This window comes from Heterodontus francisci, chromosome 31 (assembly GCF_036365525.1).
Source record: "Heterodontus francisci isolate sHetFra1 chromosome 31, sHetFra1.hap1, whole genome shotgun sequence".
Taxonomy (NCBI): Eukaryota; Metazoa; Chordata; class Chondrichthyes; order Heterodontiformes; family Heterodontidae; genus Heterodontus; species Heterodontus francisci.
The window spans coordinates 40,019,855-40,042,205 of record NC_090401.1 but is presented as its reverse complement, the minus strand read 5'-3'; the positions used below and the strand labels follow the sequence as shown (position 1 = coordinate 40,042,205).

At 40.5% G+C, this 22,351-nt stretch overlaps 1 protein-coding gene across 5 annotated transcripts in view; it reads right to left on the bottom strand.

Annotated features, from left to right (window-relative positions):
* Positions 1–5,100: 5,100 nt before the first annotated feature.
* Positions 5,101–22,351, bottom strand: part of maco1b (macoilin 1b) — a 97,221-nt gene continuing 79,970 nt past the window's right edge. For all 5 annotated transcript variants that reach the window (XM_068011355.1, XM_068011357.1, XM_068011354.1 and 2 more), the window contains one exon: positions 5,101–10,583. In XM_068011355.1, the coding sequence (XP_067867456.1) occupies positions 10,381–10,583 (203 nt within the window). In that variant the 3' untranslated portion in view covers positions 5,101–10,380. The remainder of the gene's footprint in view (positions 10,584–22,351) is intronic.

Genomic DNA, 22,351 nt, shown 5'->3' with positions numbered 1-22,351 from the left:
ATGGAGGATGATCTATTAAATGTGGAAGCTAATGGGGTGGAAGGTGAGGGCCAGGGGAATCCCATCATGGGTTCTGGGAGGGAGGGGAAGGGGTGGGAGCATAAGTGCAGGAGATGGAACAAGCACAGTCAGCTGTGGGATAGGGAATCCTCAGTTGAGGAAAAAGGAAGACACATTGAAAGTGCTGCAATGGAATGTGGAATTGTCAAAACAGGTTTGAGACACAGAAACTGGAATAGACTCCCTACAGGAAGCAGGGTGGGAGAAAGTGTAGTCAAGGCAGCTGTGGGAGTCGGTGGGCTTATATTGGATATTAGTCAATAGCCTATCCCCAGAAATGGAGAGAGAGAATTCATGGAAGGGAAGGGACAAGTCAGAGATGGACCATGTGAAGGCAAGCATGGAAATGTGAAGTAAAGTTGATGAAATTTAAAAAAAAATCCCTTCTCTCCAGAGGGTAGTAGTTAATGCTACTACTTTTCAACCCCACCTGTGGGCATTGTTCCTGCATGACCCAAGATAACAAATGTGAGGAGGCACTGCACTAATACAATTGGAATAATGAACCCACAAATAAAACCCTAAAAGCTATATACAAAATTACAGCTCACCCTTGTCCTACCCGTTCCCAGCTGGTTTTTCTGACGTAATAGAAAATCAAATTTCTGAAAAAGTCTTGGAAGAAAAATCAGGAAGTGTGCAATGGTAATCTCAAATATTCCACTTTACGTAAAGCTCTTAATAATTTGGCCAAATTTACTACACCCAAATAGGAACCCGTGTACATCTGATATTCAAGTGAAACAAAGTTGCATTCTTCTAGTAAATGTAATTAAAATTCTCTATCCTAACAGGTACTGCAATTCATACACTGATTTATTTATGATTTATGTCGTGCCAGAGGGAACTGAACTAATTGAGCTTGACATGGTTAATAATACTGAAAACATCACATCTAGATGTCAAAGAGCTGAATAATGTGGGGAAAAAACTTGTATTCATACAGCCCCGATTATACCTCAGTTTTCAAAAGTGCTTTGCACATGGTAAAATTACTTTGCATTGTCGACTGTTAGGGAGTTAAAATGCAGATGTCCATAGCAATGAGATAAATGATCAGTTTACCGATGGTGCTGGTTATGGGAGGTATGTTGGTCAAAGATACGGGAACTCTCTGCACTTTGAATTGCGCCAAAAGGGATCTTCAAAGACCACATTAGCCACAATTTTAACAATGTAATCCAAAGGATACAGTTCCCAACAATGCAGCATTCCAAGTACTACATTGAAATTGGCAGCTTGAACTTGTCTCAAATTTTGGAGTGAAGCTTGCAACTTTCAGACTTGGAGTCAAGAATACAATTAATTAAGTCAACCTAATACCTACGGAGACAGTTACAGCTGAATTTAGGGAAAATCTTTACAAGATCTAGGTGTCATCTGTAAAGTGTCTTCAGGATAACCAATTTGTGCCTTCTCTGCATCTGCACAGCTTACATGATTGCAACAAGGTGGAAGCTTATAAAACAGGGACTAGCATTTTCTCAAAAAGCTATTCAGTTTACCAGAACCAAAGTAGTTGTGCAAGTGGCCCAATCTTCCTTCCAGCACTAAAATCCTGCAGCTAATTATTAAATAGTTATCTATGAACACTGTTGAATTTCAGTATGCAAAGCAAACTTCTCCACTATTTATAATTATTTACTTGGTCACATCTAGATCTTAGTCAGATTTACTGGAAACCTCAGCAGCCTGAGCATGGGGCTGTTTTTCTGCTGTCCATTTGAATATTTAACTCATTTAAATAAGGAATTCTACTTAAACCAGCAAAAATGTTGACCTTTGAAGTGAATGATATACCTCTGACTGATAAATCCCAAACATCAAGAATCTCAGCCCACTGGTCTGAAAACTGTAGGCCTCCTACATTGTTCTTGCTATCAAGCTGGACACTGGTGAACAGATACCAAAGTCGTCACAAAGCCCAAAAACCTAATTCACTGAACTAGGAAGAAAAACCCTATAATTATCTGGTTCATGAAGAGATGCCTCCCTAACTTTTCATGTTAGGATGAGACGTGAAGGCTCAGTTAGGGCGCTTGAGAGTTACAAGCTAGCCAGGAAGGATCTAAAGGGAGGGCTAAGAAGAGCAAGGAGAGGACACGAGAAGTCATTGGCGGATAGGATCAAAGAAAACCCTAAGGCTTTCTATAGGTATATCAGGAATAAAAGAATGATAAGAGTTAGAACAGGGCCAATCAAGGATAGTAGTGGGAAGTTGTGTGCGGAATCAGAGGAGATAGGGGAAGCGTTAAATGAATATTTTTCGTCAGTATTTACAGTAGAGAAAGAAAATGTTGCCGAGGAGATTACTGAGATACAGCCTACTAGGCTAGATGAGATTGAGATTCACAAGGAGGAGGTGTTAGCAATTTTGGAAAGAGTGAAAATAGATAAGTCCCCTGGGCCAGATGGGATTTATCCTAGGATTCTCTGGGAAGCCAGGGAGGAGATTGCAGAGCCTTTGTCCTTGATCTTTATGTCGTCATTGTCGACAGGAGTAGTGCCGGAGGACTGGAGGATAGCAAATGTTGTCCCCTTGTTCAAGAAGGGGAGTAGAGACAGCCCTGGTAATTATAGACCTGTGAGCCTTACTTCGGTTGTGGGTAAAAAGTTGGAAAAGGTTATAAGAGACAGGATTTATAATCATCTTGAAAAGAATAAGTTCATTTGCGATAGTCAGCACGGTTTTGTGAAAGGTAGGTCATGCCTCACAAACCTTATTGAGTTTTACGAGAAGGTGACCAAACAGGTGGATGAGGGTAAAGCCGTGGATGTGGTGTATATGGATTTCAGTAAGGCGTTTGATAAGGTTCCCCACGGTAGGCTATTGCAGAAAATACGGAAGTATGGGGTTGAAGGTGATTTAGAGCTTTGGATCAGAAATTGGCTAGCTGAAAGAAGACAGAGGGTGGTGGTTGATGGCAAATGTTCATCCTGGAGTTTAGTTACTAGTGGTGTACCGCAAGGTTCTGTTTTGGGGCCACTGCTGTTTGTCATTTTTATAAATGACCTGGATGAGGGTGTAGAAGGGTGGGTTAGTAAATTTGCGGATGACACGAAGGTCGGTGGAGTTGTGGATAGTGTCGAAGGGTGTTGTAGGGTACAGAGGGACATAGATAGGCTGCAGAGCTGGGCTGTGATGGCAAATGGAGATTAATGCGGAGAAGTGTGAGGTGATTCACTTTGGAAGGAGTAACAGCAATGCAGAGTACTGGGCTAATGGGAAGATTCTTGGTAGTGTAGATGAGCAGAGAGATCTTGGTGTCCAGGTACATAAATCCCTGAAAGTTGCTACCCAGGTTAATAGGGCTGTTAAGAAGGCATATGGTGTGCTAGCTTTTATTAGTAGGGGGATCGAGTTTCGGAGCCACGAGGTCATGATGCAGCTGTACAAAACTCTGGTGAGGCCGCACCTTGAGTATTGCGTGCAGTTCTGGTCACCGCATTATAGGAAGGATGTCGAAGCTTTGGAAAGGGTGCAGAGGAGATTTACTAGGATGTTGCCTGGTATGGAAGGAAGGTCTTACGAGGAAAGGCTGAGGGACTTGGGGTTGTTTTCGTTAGAGGAGGAGGAGAGGTGACTTAATAGAGACATACAAGATAATCAGAGGGTTAGATAGGGTGGATAGTGAGAGTCTTTTTCCTCGGATGATGATGGCAAACACGAGGGGACATAGCTTTAAGTTGAGGGGTGAAAGATATAGGACAGATGTCAGAGGTAGTTTCTTTACGCAGAGAGTAGTAGGGGCGTGGAACGCCCTGCCTGCAACAGTAGTAGACTCGCCAACTTTAAGGGCATTTAAGTGGTCATTGGATAGACATATGGATGAAAATGGAATAGTGTAGGTCAGATGGTCGGCGCAACATCGAGGGCCGAAGGGCCTGTACTGCACTGTAATGTTCTAATGTTCACTTGGATAATTCTACTTCAATTTCTTCTGTTACATTTACCATGTAACATTCTATCTAATTCTCTAAAGACGATGATCCACCGCAAATCATCATCCTGCTAATTCAACTTGGCAAACTATTTTTCAATTCAGTAGTCAATTTGATAACTAATCTTAATTTGTGATTTATGTACAAGGTTCTTTTTATTAAGTCAAACCTCAAAATGTTTTCCCTAATTCCAGCAGAAGCTCCCCAACAGTTCAAACCTAAATAAGCACTGCACACAGTCAGTCCCAAGTTTCCAATGATGTTAAAGGTTTATCAATATTTTAGCAGGTACCTCAGAATTTCACTTTCTGAAGCTTTAAGAATAGATCCAGTCAGATGTATCAAACTATGCTTAACAAAGAGCACTGGCACAAGAACCCATCACAGTGGCACAGTAAATCCTGTCCCAAATTCTATATGGAAAACTAGAGCATTTTCATTTTTAAACCTAGTTTCTCCTCTTACTGCTCGTGAAAGTACTACATGCTGGGGCACACCAATTTATCTCCAATTTTCCAGGTAAGTTTATAAAAGTGGCGATTAAAAGCAGGCTTAACAGAAAAATAAGGAATGTATACAAGAAAAAGTGTTTCATAAGTAATGAGAATGACAAGTTACTGTGATTAAGATATGCTGACAAGGCCATTTATGCTTGAATGTAATTTAGATCAAATTTTAAACAGTTGAAACATATAATAGATAAATGTTACTTGACTGACATGTCTAATGATCATTGGCAAGTCCACTGGCATAACAATGTTTAGTCAGATTTACTTTAATCAAGAATTAAATTCAGCATTCACAAGAATGGGTAACTCCTCGCAAAACTAGATCCCCTTCTGTTATATAACATTGATTATTCATCATCCGTACTGTAGAGAAGCTTTACTTTTCAAAACCAGGAACCTTAAAGTGATCATGCTATAGTTAAGTAGGAGTGTCCAAATTCAGGCAATAACCCATATTTCCTGGTTTGGATGGCATTTACAGTTTCATCTGAATCTCCTGTGTAGATAGTTTGCATTTTACTTCCAGCAATTAGTGTGAATGTACGCAAGACATGCATTTTGTAATTAATGAAAGACAGCAGAATCTATCTGCAAGAAAAACGTTTATTCCTTGTAAACCCCACAGAAAGAGAATGCAGCCAAGACCAGTTATATAAAGAAAAGTGCCAAAGTGGCAACAAGGGGAGACGGAGTTGTTATTAATTTCAACACAAAAAAGTTAGTGACAATACTCCATGTTCTGCACAATGTTCAAAGAATCCATGAGACAATTTTCTGCAACACTTTTATGATGACAATTACACAAGGTGATTCAAAAATCCAAAATGACAGCCAAACCACACAGATTTGGCTGAAGCTAATACTCTGTCAAAAGAAAATGAGTTCAACTTATTTTTGCTGGTTGGAACAGAGCTCTGTCCTTAAGAACCTAATTTGACGTTTAAAGGGGGTCTTGATTTTGAACTGAGGAGATGTACATCAGCCAAACACAAAAACTCTTGAAAAATAAATCTGGGAATAGCTAACCCACTCAGGGTCTACTGTAAGGATACAAAGTGTTATTACAGCCCAGGATTCAAAATAAGTAGTCCTTGAGAGCAATGGAAAGAGAGTGAAATTTGGACCACAAGATTCACTGCATACTTTTGTAGACTTGAAAATCTTTTAAAATGTAGCAGTGTTGCTACTAGATTACCTTACAGAACTATATATTCAATTTCCAAGGTTATAAAAGGCAACAACATCTGTGAGGATGGACAAAAACCAAGTTTAAAAAGTTAACTCTTGACTAGAAGATGTACTTGAACACTTATTTGAATGCACTTTAACAATTTTATTTGAACCACTTAATTATGTCTTGTGTAGATGTGGCTGGATAGTATTTGAAGTCTTTTTTGGATTAGATTGGGACAATACCACAATATAATCAATACTCAAAATATTGTAGAACACTTAAAATCTCAAAAGCTACTGCTTTTGTCAATGTAAATGTGTCTCATTGTACCTTACCAAGGTCAACGATTTTATAGGAACAGGTGACTACTTACTTCTCATGTTTGTGGTTGAGTTTGAAATTCCAAGACCGCTTGATACATGAAAATGTCAGACACAATGAAACAGTCTTCTCTGTAGCACTAAATGGGTATACTTTACATTTATAGGGAGAAAAAATCTACAAGACATGGACCACTGAACAGCTACAGTTGCATCCTTTTGATAACTGAGAATTAAAATTGAAATCAAGGTTAGAGCTTTCCTAAACACTGAGAGGAACTAGATTTACAGGCTGCCCAACATACTGCTACACAACCTATTACGTCCCAATTAATTACAATCCTGCAGCCAATTACTAAACAGTTATCCAGGAGCAATGTTGAATTTCAGTATGCAAAGCAAACTTCTCCACATTTTTATTCTAGTGTGGGATGCTTCGACTATCGATGTTTGCAAATGGGTGAAAAAGATCCCTTTGACAGAAACCCTACAGGTTTGAATTGTCAAAAAAAAAATCACATTGAACGATTTTGGGGAAAAATGCAGTTCAAAAGTAATACATGCATCGTTATAGCATTCAGCCATTGTGACCGAATGCTGACAGCATGTCAGGAAGAAATCAAATTTTTCCTTCTTATTACCAGTATTACTGAGAAAACATGCATTTCTGGTAACAATTTCAATTTGTATCCACTTCTTAGATAATAAATGACTTCAAATTTCAAGTGTTTTGTTTCTCTGTACTGCTCAAAAACCAGTATCACTATGATGCCACTACAGTGTAGGACAGCGAACTAAGTCAACATTCTTTTTAAATCAATTACATATCACATGCTTGTGATGTGAAAGCAATATCAAGTAACTAGAAAACAAAGTGCTTCAAATTAAAAAGATTAAGATGCATTTCGTGGGAATTTAAGCAGAATTCTGGTTTCTCAACACAATTCTGCCAAATTCTCACTTGCTTTCAAAAACAAGTTTAATCAAATTAAGTATTCAATATCAAAAGGGGAAGTGAAGTGAACTGGAGAAAGCATCGCTAAGTCTGTGATGCCTTCCAGAAGCACATGCCTTGTTGGACAGTCAAAGGGACTGAGGATCAACCGTACTCAACTTCGGTGCAAAAAAAAAAGAGGCTTTATTTTTAGGGGCTGGGTTGGGCACAGCAAGTGTAAGATGCATTAAGTGAACACTTTTCTCATCACCTAAGTTCATTCTCTCCAACGTACAACTACCCAAGAACAATGACTCACTTTAAGCACCTTCTATGTACTATGAAATGACCGTAACCATTTCAAAATAAACACACATTTTGTGCACGTTAGTAACGTTTCTCGGAATACTTTTTTAAAAAAAAGTCTTTCTTGGCACAATAAAAATGGATTATAATTTTGAGCTAATAGGAATTTAAATAAAATCAGATTAGGTCTAAGCACAACAGAAAAATATTTTAAAACAAAGCATTCACTAGCAAATCTACAGCCCGTTTTATAAATTATCCTTTGTACAAAATAGATTTCCCCTTCCCTTATTGCACTCAGAACAATTACATTCTGGTATACTGTTAAGGTAAATGACAATGCAGATGCCTCATGGAAAGAAAAACACTTGGCATTTAGCTCGAGAACTTAAATTGGATCTCTGTACCAGGTCTGGACATATGCATTAGAAATGTACCTTCGGGATAAATTGATATTTCAAGTAGTCTGTATATTGTCCTGTATACCAAGTTTGAGAGTATAATATACAACAGAAAGCAAGACTGCTTTAAAACTAATAGAGCTCTTTAATCATCAAAAGGTTTTAAATAATGCCTGTCCTTATCAATGATGAATAGTGATCATTTATATTATTCTTCTTGCGTGGATCTAGCACAGTCCAATTTGTAATAGACTCCAATATATTTGAGAAGAAAACAAGGGTTCAAATAAACACTCCTGAACAGAATTGTAAAGTGACAAATGAAAAAAGACAATATCCAACAACTTTGTTGCTGACCTGTGCAAAAAATACAAAAAAAAAACTAATACGTCTTTGTTTAAAATGAGGCAGTGATGATAAGCATATGAAAAGATATCTGTCAATAACTTAAGGTTGTATATAACGGTTTACTTTCAAATGTTTGTCAAGAAGTCTTCACTGGAGATATACTTGAAAGTCTGACTTGAACCCCTGAATATGGCAAAGGAAAAGAATGAGTGCATTATTGAAAATGTGGTTTCCCCTGGAATCAAATTTTGAAGGCACTATGATCATACTATTCTGAAACAGAGATCCCCAAAAATATTTACTCAATCACAAGGCTTTGTTACAAGTTGTCGTCATTAAAGTCTGTAACATTGCTTCAAACTTCAATTGGTCCTAAAGTATAGGGAAGTTTGACCTTAGTTGGTAGTATGTGAAACTTTCTAGAATACTTGGGAAAAAAAACTATTAAAACTGAACTTTGTTGTTAATATGATAAAATATATCAGAGTTTTCATGGTATTACAGAAGTATTCAGGCTTTCAAAAACAGCAACTTTAAAAAGTAATTTCGTAATACTTTAACTGATCAGTTACTCACAAATGTACACCTTAATGATCTGTCCAAGAAAGAAGGAAACAGTAGCTTTGAGATTACATTTGTTTCCACTATAAATTTTTACTGAACAGCAGCCAGGTGACCCATTCCCCTTTGATTATGCCATTAACCAATTAACTGCCAAAGTTTGATGCAGGTTTTATAAATCACAATATACCTGGGATACCAAAGTATTCTATCTCTGAAGTCAAAACAAAATTATGCATGTTTCATATATATAACTATATGGGAAATCTTAACCAAATCAGTTGTGTGAAATGATCAATTAACCTTTCAATTTGTCCAACTACACGAGTGAAGTAATTGACCTCTACAAAATGGTATAAATGTACTTACAAATCATTTCACTCAAGTTCTTCTTGGAAAAAGACACACTCACAGAAGTCAGCTATACAACATAACAAAACATCCAACAGTCTAAGGTGATATTACTCCAGCCCGGACACCCAAACCATTCCACTCATTTTCCACCCAAGTCACTTTCAACGACTAGTTAGTTCTACTTAGCTGTTCAACATCTCGTCCTGAAATTGTCCATGAATAGTGGTGTGATGAGTTTCTCCTACAGTAATTGTATTAATATGTCTTGATTGCATACTGATTGGCAAGTCATCAACTACAAACTTAACCCCAAATATGAGCGTGCATTAGGGTGGATGAGAGCTGAGGAAGGAGAAGCCATAACTTATTTGTATTGCAGATGTAAGAATTGCATAGCATCCTCCTCAAACAGATAAATTCAGTTGCCAATAACTTATTGTTGAGCGTGTGGTATAAAATATATTAATTTTAAATTCAAGTCATTTATAAACAAGGAGGGAGCAATGCTACGCCTCAGTACTTTATTAGAAGAGGCTTTCATTTCTAGACATGTTTAGCCACCATTTTGGATATCCTCTACTTGAAGATAGGAACTAAAAGTTAGATACAATTAGTCCCAAATCAGCAACTAAATTAGCAGGCAGAGCAGTTTTTTTAAAAATTCATGCCTAATTGGTACTGCATATATTCCAAACATATGAGCTAAGCACGCCCCCTCCCTATTTCAATTCTTCAACGTGGTTAATGTGGAACTGAAACACTGCTCAATTTCAGGCACATGGTGACAAAGTCACTGTTAAAATGTGTATTTTTTTATACAATACTTAACAGCACCAGATAGGCTTAGAGCTTGAAATACAAGTTAGCTCTGAAAGTTGCAAGGACTAAGGGAAGTACAGTAAAATAGTTCAATTCACTGACTGATACACATGAACTTGTTGAGCAAATTTATTCAACGCTCTGAACTCCTACACTTGTGATAGAACAGGTGGTTATGGTATTTGACAGATTAAATGGGCCAGTGAAAGAGCTAGTCAGCAACAATGATTCAAAATCAATCTAAAATTTATTGCCGTGTTTCCAACCCTATCATTTTGCATGAGTGTGGGTTCGCAGATCTGCTTTTTTAAAAAAAATTCTCCAAGAGGAAACCAAACGAAAAATAAAAGGCAGAAGAAAGAACCTAGGAGAAGTCACAATGCACTGACCAGACTTTCCAAAAAAAAAAACAACTGCAAAGTTCTGGGAGGTTTTCTAAAAATTTACAGGAAAAGAAGAAGCCATCGGGCAGTTCTAGTCGACACCATGATGTCATTTTTTGTATTTTTGTTTTTTTTGACTACAACTAGTACGTACAGTCACACGTTACATTGTCATCTTGACTGCAGAACACTCTTGCATGATGTCACCACATCGATAAAGTCTGAGAAAGGATGGGGGAGTAGGAAGGGCAGGAGAAAGAGTTGCACAGTCACTTCTTCATTGGCTGATAAACTGAGGCATTAGGATCAAGTCCTGAAGGGCTAGTCTCCACAAATTTGGAAGAATAATGTGGTGTCACAGGGCTCAGGGTACTGGTTGCTGCTGTGTATGCAATGCTGGGCATTACAGCCATGACCTCAGCAATTTTCTGTTTCAACTCCTTGATCTCCTGATCCTTCTGAATAATTTGCCCTATAAAAGATAACACATATACAATCATCAGACAACACTCAGATCTCTGAAGAACCAAAGTTTCATGTAATCTGTCAATTCCTAGCATGCCAGTTAACTAACATTCTAAAACAGAAGATTCTAAGAATCAAAATACATTTAATTCAAAATCCCTAGGTATTTGCTAATTACCTTAAGTTTTAAAAAAATGATTTTATTCACAAAATGATGGGCAGGTGTGTAAAGTCACTGGTTAAAGAAATCTGGACATAAATGATTAACTGACCAACACTATTCCTTATTCTAAAATGTTCCATTTTGAACAGAACATGAAGCAGTAAATAGTCACCGCATATCCTCAGGATCAGCACAACTGGTGGCATACTTCCTGGACTAGAGTTAGAGGAATTTCTGACCTTTGATAGACACCAATAGCAGAGCCAGCTTATTGGGGGAGGGGGGGGGGGGGGTGCGAGTGGGAAATCAGGGAGAGAAAAAGAGAGTGGGAGAAGCATTACTAGAATATCACTGGAGTTTAAAATCTGTGGGGAACAGATAAAAGGTGTTAAAATAAATGAGTTTCAAAAAAACTGAATGAAACAAAATCTCTGGTTTCTCTCCTGCACGCTGGTGATAAAGGTGGATAAAGGGGAACCTGTAGATGTGGTGTACTTAGATTTCCAAAAGGCATTTGATAAGGTGCCACATCAAAGGTTACTAGACAATTTAAGAGCACATGGTGTAGGGGGTATCATATGAACATGAATAAAGGACTGTTTAACTAACAGGAAGCAGGGAGCAAGGATAAATGGGTCTTTTTCGGGTTGGCAAGCTGTAACTAGTGGAGTGCCACAGGGATCAGTGCTGGGGCCTCAACTATTTACAATTTATATCAATGACTTGGATGAAGGGACCGAATGTATGGTAGCTAAATTTGTTGATGACATCAAAAGGAAAGTAAAAGCAAAATACTGCAGATGCTGGAAATAGGAAATAAAAACAAGAAATGCTGGAAATACTCAGCAAGTCTGGCGGCATCTGTGGAGCGAGAAGCAGAGTTAATGTTTCAGGTCAGTGACCTTTCATCAGAACATGAAGGGTCACTGACCTGAAACGTTAACTCTGCTTCTCTCTCCACAGATGCTGCCAGGCCTGCTGAGTATTTTCAGCATTTCTTGTTTTTATTCCAAAGGAAATTAAGTTGTCAAGAGGAGGTAAAGAGCCTACAAAAGATAAAGTGAGTGGGCAAAAATTTGCTAGATGGACTATAATGTGGGAAAATATGATGTCATGCAGGCCCCCATCTGCCAAGAATGAGGCACATTAATTTTGCCACATGGACATTAAACTTCAAATTGTTGCTGGAAAGAAAAGAGGGCCTATCACAAGGAATTGCCAGGCTCCTAGCTGGAAAGATTTTTTTTTTGCATACTAGCAGACAGTGTTGGAACAAAGGAACCAGTCCCTGCTCCCAATACACAGAAGACATGGTCAGACCAGATTAGTCACATGACTACAACAAAAACAAGAAATGCTGGATTCACTCAGCAGGTCTGGCAGCATCTGTGGAAAGAGAAGCAGAGTTAACGTTTCGGGTTAGTCACATGACTAACTGGCTGTTGCAGAGTTTTGAACTGAGTTTTAAATTGGCCACAGAGAACTTGAACGCAGAAAGCTCCTGGATTGAGAACATCTCTCCTGTCGGCTCACATCTCATTCTCACCAGCTTTGGAATCCATTGAAGACACAGGAACCCCAAGAGAGAAAAGTCTCCTACAGTGAACAAGGTTTAAGAATAATACTGGGCCCCAACAAAAAGCAAAAATTACCTACAAGCAAGAACTACCTAAAAAAGGACTACAGTGAACTCGAAGCACAGTAACAAGAAACTCTTCTGACATTGCCTCAAATCTCTCCACTTTATTTTTCTTCTGCTCTTTTCTGTCTCTATTTGCACTTGCATATTGCGTATGCATGCTAGCGTGGGGTGCAGCGTGTATCCATAGGCGTTAACCAAATTAGAGTTTTTAGTTTAAGTTTAATAAATTTCACTTTCCTTCTTTAAACCTAAGAAAGCCTGTTTGTGCTCATTTCTTTGCTTTGTAATTGGAAAATGGTGAACAAGGATTCACCAAGGGGGAGCTCAAAACACTGTTTAAAATTAAATCCTGTTCACATTAAGACCAGGTGAAGGCTGAAAGGGGCCCGAGACCTCTTTCTCACCAGGTCGTAATAATGAATTTGCCCACTTTGGCAGTAAGAATAGAAAAGCTGCATACTATTTAAATGGAGATTGACTGCAGAACTTGGTGGTACAGAGGGATGTGTATGCCCTGGTACATGAATCACAAAAGGTTAGCATGCACGTATAGCAAGTGATTAGGAAGGCAAATGGAATATTTGCATTTACTGCAAGGGAAATCAAGCATAAAAGTAAGGAGGTTTTACTGCAGCTGTACAGGACCTTGGTGAGACCACATCTGGAGTACTGTGTAGCGTTTTGGTCTCCTTATTTGAAAAAGCATATAAATGTGTTAGAAGCAGTTCAGAGAAGGTTCACTCAACTAATTCTGGGGATGAAGGGCTTATCTTATGAAGAAAGGTTGAGCAAATTGGGCCTGTACTCATTGGAGTTTAGAAGAATGAGGGGTGATCGTATTGAAACATAGAAGATCCTGAGGGGACTTGATAGAAAGGATACCGGAAAGATGTTTCTTCCTGTGGGGGAGACTAGAACTTTAAGAATAAGAGGTCTCCCTTTTACGACAGAGATGAGGAGAAATTTTTTTTCTCAAAGGGCCATTCGTCTGTGGAATGCTTCCCCAGGAAGCAGTGGCGGCTGGGTCATTGAATTTATTCAAGGCTGAGTTGGATAGATTTTTGATAGACAAAGGAGTAAAGGGTTATGGGGAAAATAGGAAAGTGGAGTTGAGACCAGATCAGCCATGATCTTCTCAAATGGCGCAGCAGGCTCAAAGGGCCGAAGGGCCTACTCCTGCTCCTAAGTCTTATGTTCCACAGCATCTTTTCAGATACTTCATTACATTCCCATATCAAGTACACAATATAATTATAGAAATAAAAATTCTGAGCTAGAACTATCAGAGTCCACTATTTTATGTAGGTGACACAAAGATTTCTTTATATGACTAACATTGATTGGATTAAAAAAATTAAATTTGCTGCAACCAGTGGTATCACTGATGGAACCTCACTACTTCTGTAACTGCGATGGACAATACACCTAACTGGCCAGACCTACCAGTACATTCAAAGAGAAACATCTGTCCTTGAGGGTTTATTTGTGTCTATGCCTTTGCGCAGAAATTAAGTCATAAAAGTGCCCAGAGCAATTTTACTTAAATGTCAATGAGTGAATTGACCAACTGCGCTGGAAGTAACTCTACATGCGCTCTGAATGCTGAAACATTCGAAAGACTCCATTACCAGTGTGAAATGCTATCTAGGAGAAATGATGGCTCCCAGACATCAGCACCTCAAGGTGCAAGATTTGCTAAACAATTAATTTGGTTAGAAATAACTAATTTAAAGGGTTTTCCATAGCATAATTCAAGCCCAGGTTGTTCAACTTTACAGGTAGAGATACAACTTTCAGGAAAGAACTATTATTTGCATACATCAATACATCATGAAAGTGGGTTGAAAGTTCGTTATCCAAAAGTACTGTTGTTTACCAAATAGTTTAAGAAATCCATTCCAAAAAGAGTATAATTACTTATTCCAATTTTGCTTTTATGTATTGTGCTGATTCAGGACCTCACTGCATCATTTGGCATCGGTGTTTTAATTAACCTGTAAAGTAATCTGACTAGTTTTAGCCCACACACAGTAAGTAACCCATCAGTCTGGTAGTTTGCACCTTTCAGGAGAGAAATAAGAAAATGTGGTAACCATCCCATGTTCCCATGCGATCTCCAGTGCATCATCTACTACAATTAGGGGCAACTGTTGATTTTTGGCACACAATCTCTTTAAACCAGATTTTGGATCATAGGAGACTGGCTATGGAGATCACCCTTTCATTCTGAAGATAAAAATGTGTTGGTGGGCAAACATGAACTGCAACAGTAAGCTGTTGTAAACCTTAACTATTATTCCTCTCCAATTATCACCCTATCTGTAACCTGCCTTGCCTTTCCAAGATTTTTGAACATGCTATCATCTCGCATTTACATTATATTTCTGGCATAACATCCTGTTCTAATTCTTTAAAATAGTTTCCATGCTGCTCACAGTCAAAGCCACCAACAATATCCACTGTGACTGTGATAAACTATTCCACCTTCTCATTCTCCAATATCTCTGCAGCATTCAACGATACTGTCTCCTCCACCACCTCTCCTTCATGGTTCAGTTCTGGGGTGCTGCCCTTTGGTTGGTTCACTTTTACCTGTCCCAACACAGCTAATAAGAAGCCAACAATTTTCTCTTCGAGAGAGACGTATGAGTGGGTGGGAGGGAGAGATAATACATATACTTGTTTATATTATGTTATTCCTTGGTATCCAAAGATACAGGTTCACCTTTCTTAAACATCCAGGTGACAGTCCATCGACCCCAGGATCGACTTTATGCTCTCAGACTGGCCATCTAACATTAGTTATGGATAAGCTAGCATGTTTTCCCAATACACATTGGGGAAATGAAGCCTTAATTTTCTGCCCCTGCCAAAAACTCTGCTCCCTTACCACAGGCTTGAACCCAATTCTTGGATGCTCCCACAAGCTGAATAAAAATGCATGCAAATTCAAAGTGCTGTTCAATCCTGAGTTAAGCTTCCAACCCATACCCCAAGCATCACCAAGATTGCTACTTCCACACATTGTGACACTGGAGGTGCTGGAAATCTGAAATAAAAACAGAAAATGCAGGAAATATTTGGCAGGTCAAGCAACATCTGTGGAGAGAGAAACGTAGTCAATGACATTTTGTCAGAACTGGAAAAAGTTAGAGAAGTCACAGATTTTAAGCGAGTACAGAGGCAGGGAAAGAGGGGATGGAGGGAAGAACAAAAAAGGGAAGGGCTGTGACAGGGTGGAAAGCAGGAGATTAAATGACAATATGGATGATTGTGCAAGGCAAAATGAAGATGAGTAGTAAATGGGAACAGCAGAATCATCAACAGCTGCCATACAAAAAAATGGGGGCAGTGGTTTTGATCTGAAACTCTATCTTGAGCCTGGAGCACAGTAAAGCGCCTAATTGAAAGATCAGATGCTGTTCCTCAAGCTTCATTTGAGCTTCATTCAAAGCACAGGAGGCTGACGACAGAGGTCACAGTGGGAGTGAGACAAAGAATTAAATTGACAGGTGACTGGAAGCCCAGGGTCCTGCTTGCGGACTGAAGGGTGGTTTTCCACAAAGTGGTCACCCAATCTCTGTTTGGTCTCCCCAATGCAGAGGAGACTGCATCGTGAGCAGCAAATACAGTATACAAAATTAAAAATGTAAGGAAATCAAACAAGGCCCTGGATAGTGGGAAGGGAAGAGATAAAAGGGCAGGTGTTGCAGGATGGAAAAGCAGAGTTGGGGTGATTGAGGAATGGATTAGGTTGTTGCAGAGGAAATGGTCTCTACAGAATGCTGAAAGTGGAGGGGAAGATGTGTTTGGTGGTGACAGAAATGGAAAAGAATGATCTGCTGCATGTGGAGTCTGGTGGGTTGGAAGGTGAGGACAAGGAGAAAACTATCATGATTCTGGGAGGGAGGGGAAGGGGTGAGAGACGTAGTGTGGGAAATGGGAAGGATATGGTCAAGGATGTCAACCACAGTGGAGGGGAATCCTCAGTTGAGGAAAAAAGACACATGGAAAGCACCGGTACGGAAGCTGGCACTGTCAAACTCAGTACGACTCTGGACTCACCTTTGCCTCCACGGCCAACTCTCCCACCACCTGCACAGCGACCCTTTTGCTCATCTTCAGAATTCTTGTTCCACCTCACCCCTCCCTCTGGCCTCTTACCCTCTCTAGATCTGGTCACTGGGAACTGCTGCCGTGACATCACCCATCTCAATTTTTCTACTCCACTCACTAACTTTAACCTACCTATGTCTGAACATCCATCACTTTGTTCTCTCAAGTCCAATCTCAACATTATCATTAATACTGATAAGGATGGTGCTGTTGCTGGTTGGCGAACTGAACTCTACCTAGTGGACGCTGAACATCCAACTTTGATGCATCCTTCTACCTGTCCTGCATCATGATCCTACCACGAATCATCATGCCATCGTTTCCCAGACTCTGTGACCTCATCGCCTCCTCTTCCCTCCACAGCCTTCAACCTCAGAGTCCCCAGCCGCAAGTCTTCTTCTATCTCCTTCCCAAGATTCACAAACAGGATTTCCCTGGTAGACTCCATCGTTTCAGCCTATTCTTGCCCCACAGAATTGGTTTCTTTCTATCTCAACTCTTATTTCCCCCGCTTGCCCAAGTCGCATCCCACCTACACTGCAACTCCTTCGACACCCTCCGCCACTTGAACAGTTTCAAGTTTCCTGGCACTAAATGTCTCCTTTTCACCAGGGACCTCCAATCCCTCTATCCCCCATCAGCGGGTGTGAAGGTTTAAAAAGCACACCAAAAGGGACAGAGACAAAGGCCGGAGACAGACAGACTGAGACAGAGAGAGCACAGCGGGGGCAGAGCAGGGGCAAAAAAAAAAAAATGAACAGTGACATCAGTGACGTCACTATCAACAGAGAGAGCAGGGACACAAAGTAGCTGGCGTGAGCATACAGGTAAGCTTTCAATTTTAATTTATTTTAAATCAAATATAGAATAAGACTTGATGGATTTATTAGTATATAAACTAAAAACTAAAGTGGATTTTATAATTTATAATACGGAGTGAGAGAGAGACACACACCAGCAGGGAGTGTATTAGTTCAAATTGGGATAACTTAATACATAAGCTGTATTAAGTATTATTCGGGTTTATCAGTGTTTGTAAGGTTTACTAATATTCGTGATGTTTATTAGTATTGGCAAAGCTTCATCATCATTGCTAAGGGCTATTAGACTCATGGTGTGCAGATTACAAGCTGAGTGTGGAGATTCAAGTTTGGTGAGTGGCAAGTTTGATGAAGGGGCCGGAGGTGCTCCATTTTTCGTGTTTTCCTACTTTTTTTTTAACCCTCCAATATTTGATTCTTGCTTCAGTGCAGTGAAAGGATCTGTCTGGTGAGTACCTGGTAAGCTATTCTACTTACAATAGTCTGTAAAGTTAGAGTATGCAGGGTAGCTCTGCCGAGTGGAATGTACAGCCTGTGGCATGTGGGAAGTCATGAACTCACCATGTGTCCTGGACAAACACATCTGCAGGAAGTGTCACCGGCTGCAGAAGCTGGAGCTCCGGGTTTTGGAATTCGAGGGGAGACTGGAGTGACTGTTGTGCATCCGCAAGGCAGAGGACTTTGTGGATAGCACGTTTAGTTTAGAGATACAGCACTGAAACAGGCCCTTCGGCCCACCGAGTCTGTGCCGACCATCAACCACCCATTTATACTAATCCTACACTAACCCCATATTCCTACCACATCCCCACCTCTCCCTATATTTCCCTACCACCTTTAGGGAGGTGGTCATACCACAGATTAGGAGCATGCAGGCAGATAGGGAATAGGTGACCACCAGGCAGTCGAGAATCAGACAGGTAGTGCAGGAGTCCCCTAATATGATCTCACTTGCTAATCGGTTTTCCATTTTGGATACTGGTGAGGGTGATAGTTCCTCAGGAGAAGTGTAGTCAGAGGCAAGTTTGTGGCACTTCAGGTGGCTCAGCTGCACAGGAGGGGAGGAAGAGGAGTGGAAGAGCAGTAGTGATAGAGGATTCATTAGGTAGAGGAACAGACAGGTGTTTCTGCAGCACTAAACATGATTCCAGAATGGTGTGTTGCCTCCCTGGTGACAGGGTCAAGGATGTCGCCGAGAGTCTGCAGGACATTCTTCTGGGGGAGGCTGAACAGCCAGAGGTCGTGGTCCACATTGGTACCAATGACATTGGTAAGAAGGGGGATGAGGTCCTGAAAGCAGATTTTAGGGAGCTAGGAAGAAAATTAAAAAGCAGGACCTCAAAAACATTGATCTCAGGATTACTCCCAGTCTCACATGCCAGTGAGCATAGAATAGGAGAATTGAGCAATTAAACATATGGCTAGAGAACTGGTGTAGGAGGGAGGGCATCAGTTTTCTAAGACATTGGGACTGGTTCTGGGGCAGGTGGGACCTATACAAGATGGATGGGTTGCACCTTAGCAGGACTGGGATGAATATCCTTACAGGGAGATTTGCTAGAGCTGTTGGGGAGGGTTTAAACTAATTGTAACAGGGATGGGAACCTAAGAGGGAGCTCAGACTGGAGGGAAGCAAACTGGTAACTAGTCAGGGGCGTGGGAACCAGGAGCAAGTATTAGTGAGGAATATCAAGGTGCTGGGGGAGATAGATAGCACGAGAGGAGGGAATAGTATGTTATTAGGTGGGGTCAAAGCAACGAAGTAAAATAATCTGTATCAGGGTCAATGTGCATGTATGTGAATGCAGAGTGTGCGGTTAATAAGAATGGTGAGGTACAGGTGCAGATTGTCTTGTGGAAATATGATGTTGTGGCTATGACAGAGACCTGGCTCAAAGAAGGGCAGGCCTGGGTGCTAAATATTCTTGGATACAAGGTGCTGAGGAAAGATAGAAAAGGGAGAAAAGGGAAAAAAGGGGGAGGGGTGGCAGTATTGATTAAGGAAAGCATTGCAGTGCTGCAGAAAAAGGATGTCCTAGAGGGGTCGAGGACAGAATCAATTTGGCTAGAGCTAAGGAACAAAAAAGGTGCAGTTACATTGCTCGGTGTTGTCTATCGGCCACCAGCTAGTGGGAAGGATGTGGAGGAACAAATTTGCAAGGAAATTACAAAGATGTGTAAAAATTATAGGGTAGTTATAGTGGGGGACTTTAATTATCCAAACACAGACTGGGATAATAGTGTAAAGGGCAGTGAAGGGCAAGAGTTCCTAGAGTGTGTTCAGAAAAATTTTCCACAACAGTCTGTTGCTCGTCCAACAAGAAAGGTAGTACTGCCAGACCTATTTCTTGGGAATGAGGTGGGCAAAGTGGATCAAGTATCAGTAGGAGAGCATTTAGGGGATAGTGATCATTCTATCATAAGGTTTAGGCTGACTGTGGAAATGGACAAGGAGCAATCCAGGATAAGAACAATTAACTGGGGGAAGGTCAACTTCAATGGGGTAAGAATGAAGCTGGGGCGAATAAATTGGAGTCAAAAACTGGCAGGAAAACCGGTAGATGAACAATGGGCTACCTTCAAAGAGGAGATAGTTCGGGCACAGTCAAGGTATATTGCCTTGAAGGGGAAAAGTAGGGCAAACAAATCCAGAGCTCCCTGGATGACAAAAGAGGTAGAGATTAAGATAAATAAGAAAAAGTGTGCTTATAACAGATGCCAGGCAGAAAATACTATTGAGAACCAGGCTGAATATAGAAGGTCCAGAGGGGAAGTGAAAAAACAAATAAATAAGAGAAGCAAAGAGAGAGCATGAGAAGAGACTGGCAGCTAGCATTAAAGGAAATCCCTAAGTTTTCTATAGGCATATAAATAGTAAAAGGGTGGTAAGAGGAGCGGGGCCAATTAGAGACTATAAAAGGGGATTTACACATGGAGGCAGAGGGCATAGCTGAGGTATTAAATGAATACTTTGCATCTGTCTTTACAAAGGAAGAAGATGCAACCCAGGCAATGTTGAAAGAGGAGATAAGTCATACACTAGAGGGGTCAAAAATTGATAAAAGAGGAAGTATTAGATAGGCTGCCTGTACTTAAAGTGGATAAAGCACCAGGGCCGAATGAGATGCATCCAAGGATACTGAGGGAAGTGAGGGTGGAAATCGCAGAGGCACTGGCCATAGTTTTTCAGTCTTCCTTAGACTCAGGGGTGGTGCCAGAGGACTGGAGAATTGCAAACGTTATACCCTTGTTCAAAAAAGGGTGTAAAGATAAGCTCAGCAACTACAGGCCAGTCAATTTAACTTCAGTGGTGGGAAAACTTTCAGAAAAAATAATTCAGGACAAAATTAATTGTCACATGGACAAATGCGAGTTGATTAAGGAAAGCCAGCATGGATTTCTTAAGGGAAAATTATGTTTAATGAACTTGCTGGAGTTTTTTGAGGAGGTAACAGAGAAGGTTGATGAGGGCAATGCTGTTGATGTTGTGTACATGGACCTTCAAAAGGCATTTGATACAGTGCCACATAACAGACTTGTGAGCAAACTTGTAGCTCATGGAATAAAAGGGACGGTAGCAATATGGATATGAAAATGGCTGAGTGAGTGGAAACAAAGAGTAGTGGTTAATGATGTTTTTTGGACTGGAGGAAGGTTTGTAGTGGAGTTCCCCAGGGGTCAGTGTTGGGAACCTTGCTTTTCCTGATATGTATTAATGACCTAGGCCTTGATGTACAGAGCACAATTTCAAAGTTTGCAGACGATACGAAACTTGGAAGCATTATGAACTGTGAGGAGGATAGTGTAAAACTTCAGAAGGACAGAGACAAGTTGGTGGAATGGGAAGACAGGTGGCAGCTGAAGTTCAATGCAGAGAAATGTGAGGTGACTCATTTTGGTAGGAAGAACATGGAGAGACAATATAGAATAAAGGACATAATTCAAAAGGGCTTGCAGGAGCTAGGTGTATATGTGCATAAGTCATTAAAGGTGGCAGGACAGGTTGAGAGAATGGCTAATAAAGCATACAGTATCCTGAGTTTTATTAATAGAGGCATAGAGTACAAGAGCAAAGAAGTTGTATTGAACTTGTATAAGACACTAGTTCGGCACCAGCTGATGTACTGAGTCCAATTCTGGGCACCGCACTTGAGGAAAGAAATGAGGGCATTGGAGAGAATACAGAAGAGATTCACGAGAATGGTTCCAGGAATGAGGAATTTCAGTTATGAAGATAGATTGGAGAAGTTAGGACTGTTTTCCATGGAGGAGAAGGCTGAGAGGTGATTTGATAGAGGTATTCAAAATCATGAGGGTCTGGACAGAGTAGATAGAGAGAAACTGTTTCTACTCGTGAAAGGACCGAGAACGAGAGGGCACAGATTTAAAGTATTTGGTAAGAGAAGCAATAGTGACATGAGGAAAAACTTTTTCACACAGCAAGTGATTAAGGTCTGGAATGCGCTGCCTGAGAAAGTGGTGGAGGTACGTTCAATTGAAGGATTCAAAGGGGAATTAGACAGTTATATGAAAAGGAAGAATTTGCAGGGTTATGGGGAGAAGACAGGGGACTGGTTCTTTCAGGGAGCCAGTGCGGACACGATGAGCCGAATGGCCTCCTTCCGCACAGTAACAATTGTGTGATTTCCTGCTCTTTCCCCAAATTGGAGAATTTCATCAATTTTGCATCCAATTTCCATCCTTACCTCACCTTCAAATAGTCCATCTTTGACTCTTCCCTTCCTCAACTGCTATCTCCATATCGGGGGACAGGCTATTGATCAATATCCACTATAAGTCCACTGATTCCCAAAGCTTCCTTGACTACACTCCCAACTCCACTTCCATTCTCCCAGTTACTCCACTACACTTGTTCTGATGAAGCCACCTTACATACCAGTGCTTCCTACATGTCTTCCTTTTCCCTCAACTGAGGATTCCCCTCCACAATGGTTGGCAAGGCCCTTGGCCATATCTGTCCTATTTCCCGCACTGCCACTGTCACCCCTTTGGTCTCTCCCAGAAGCACGATA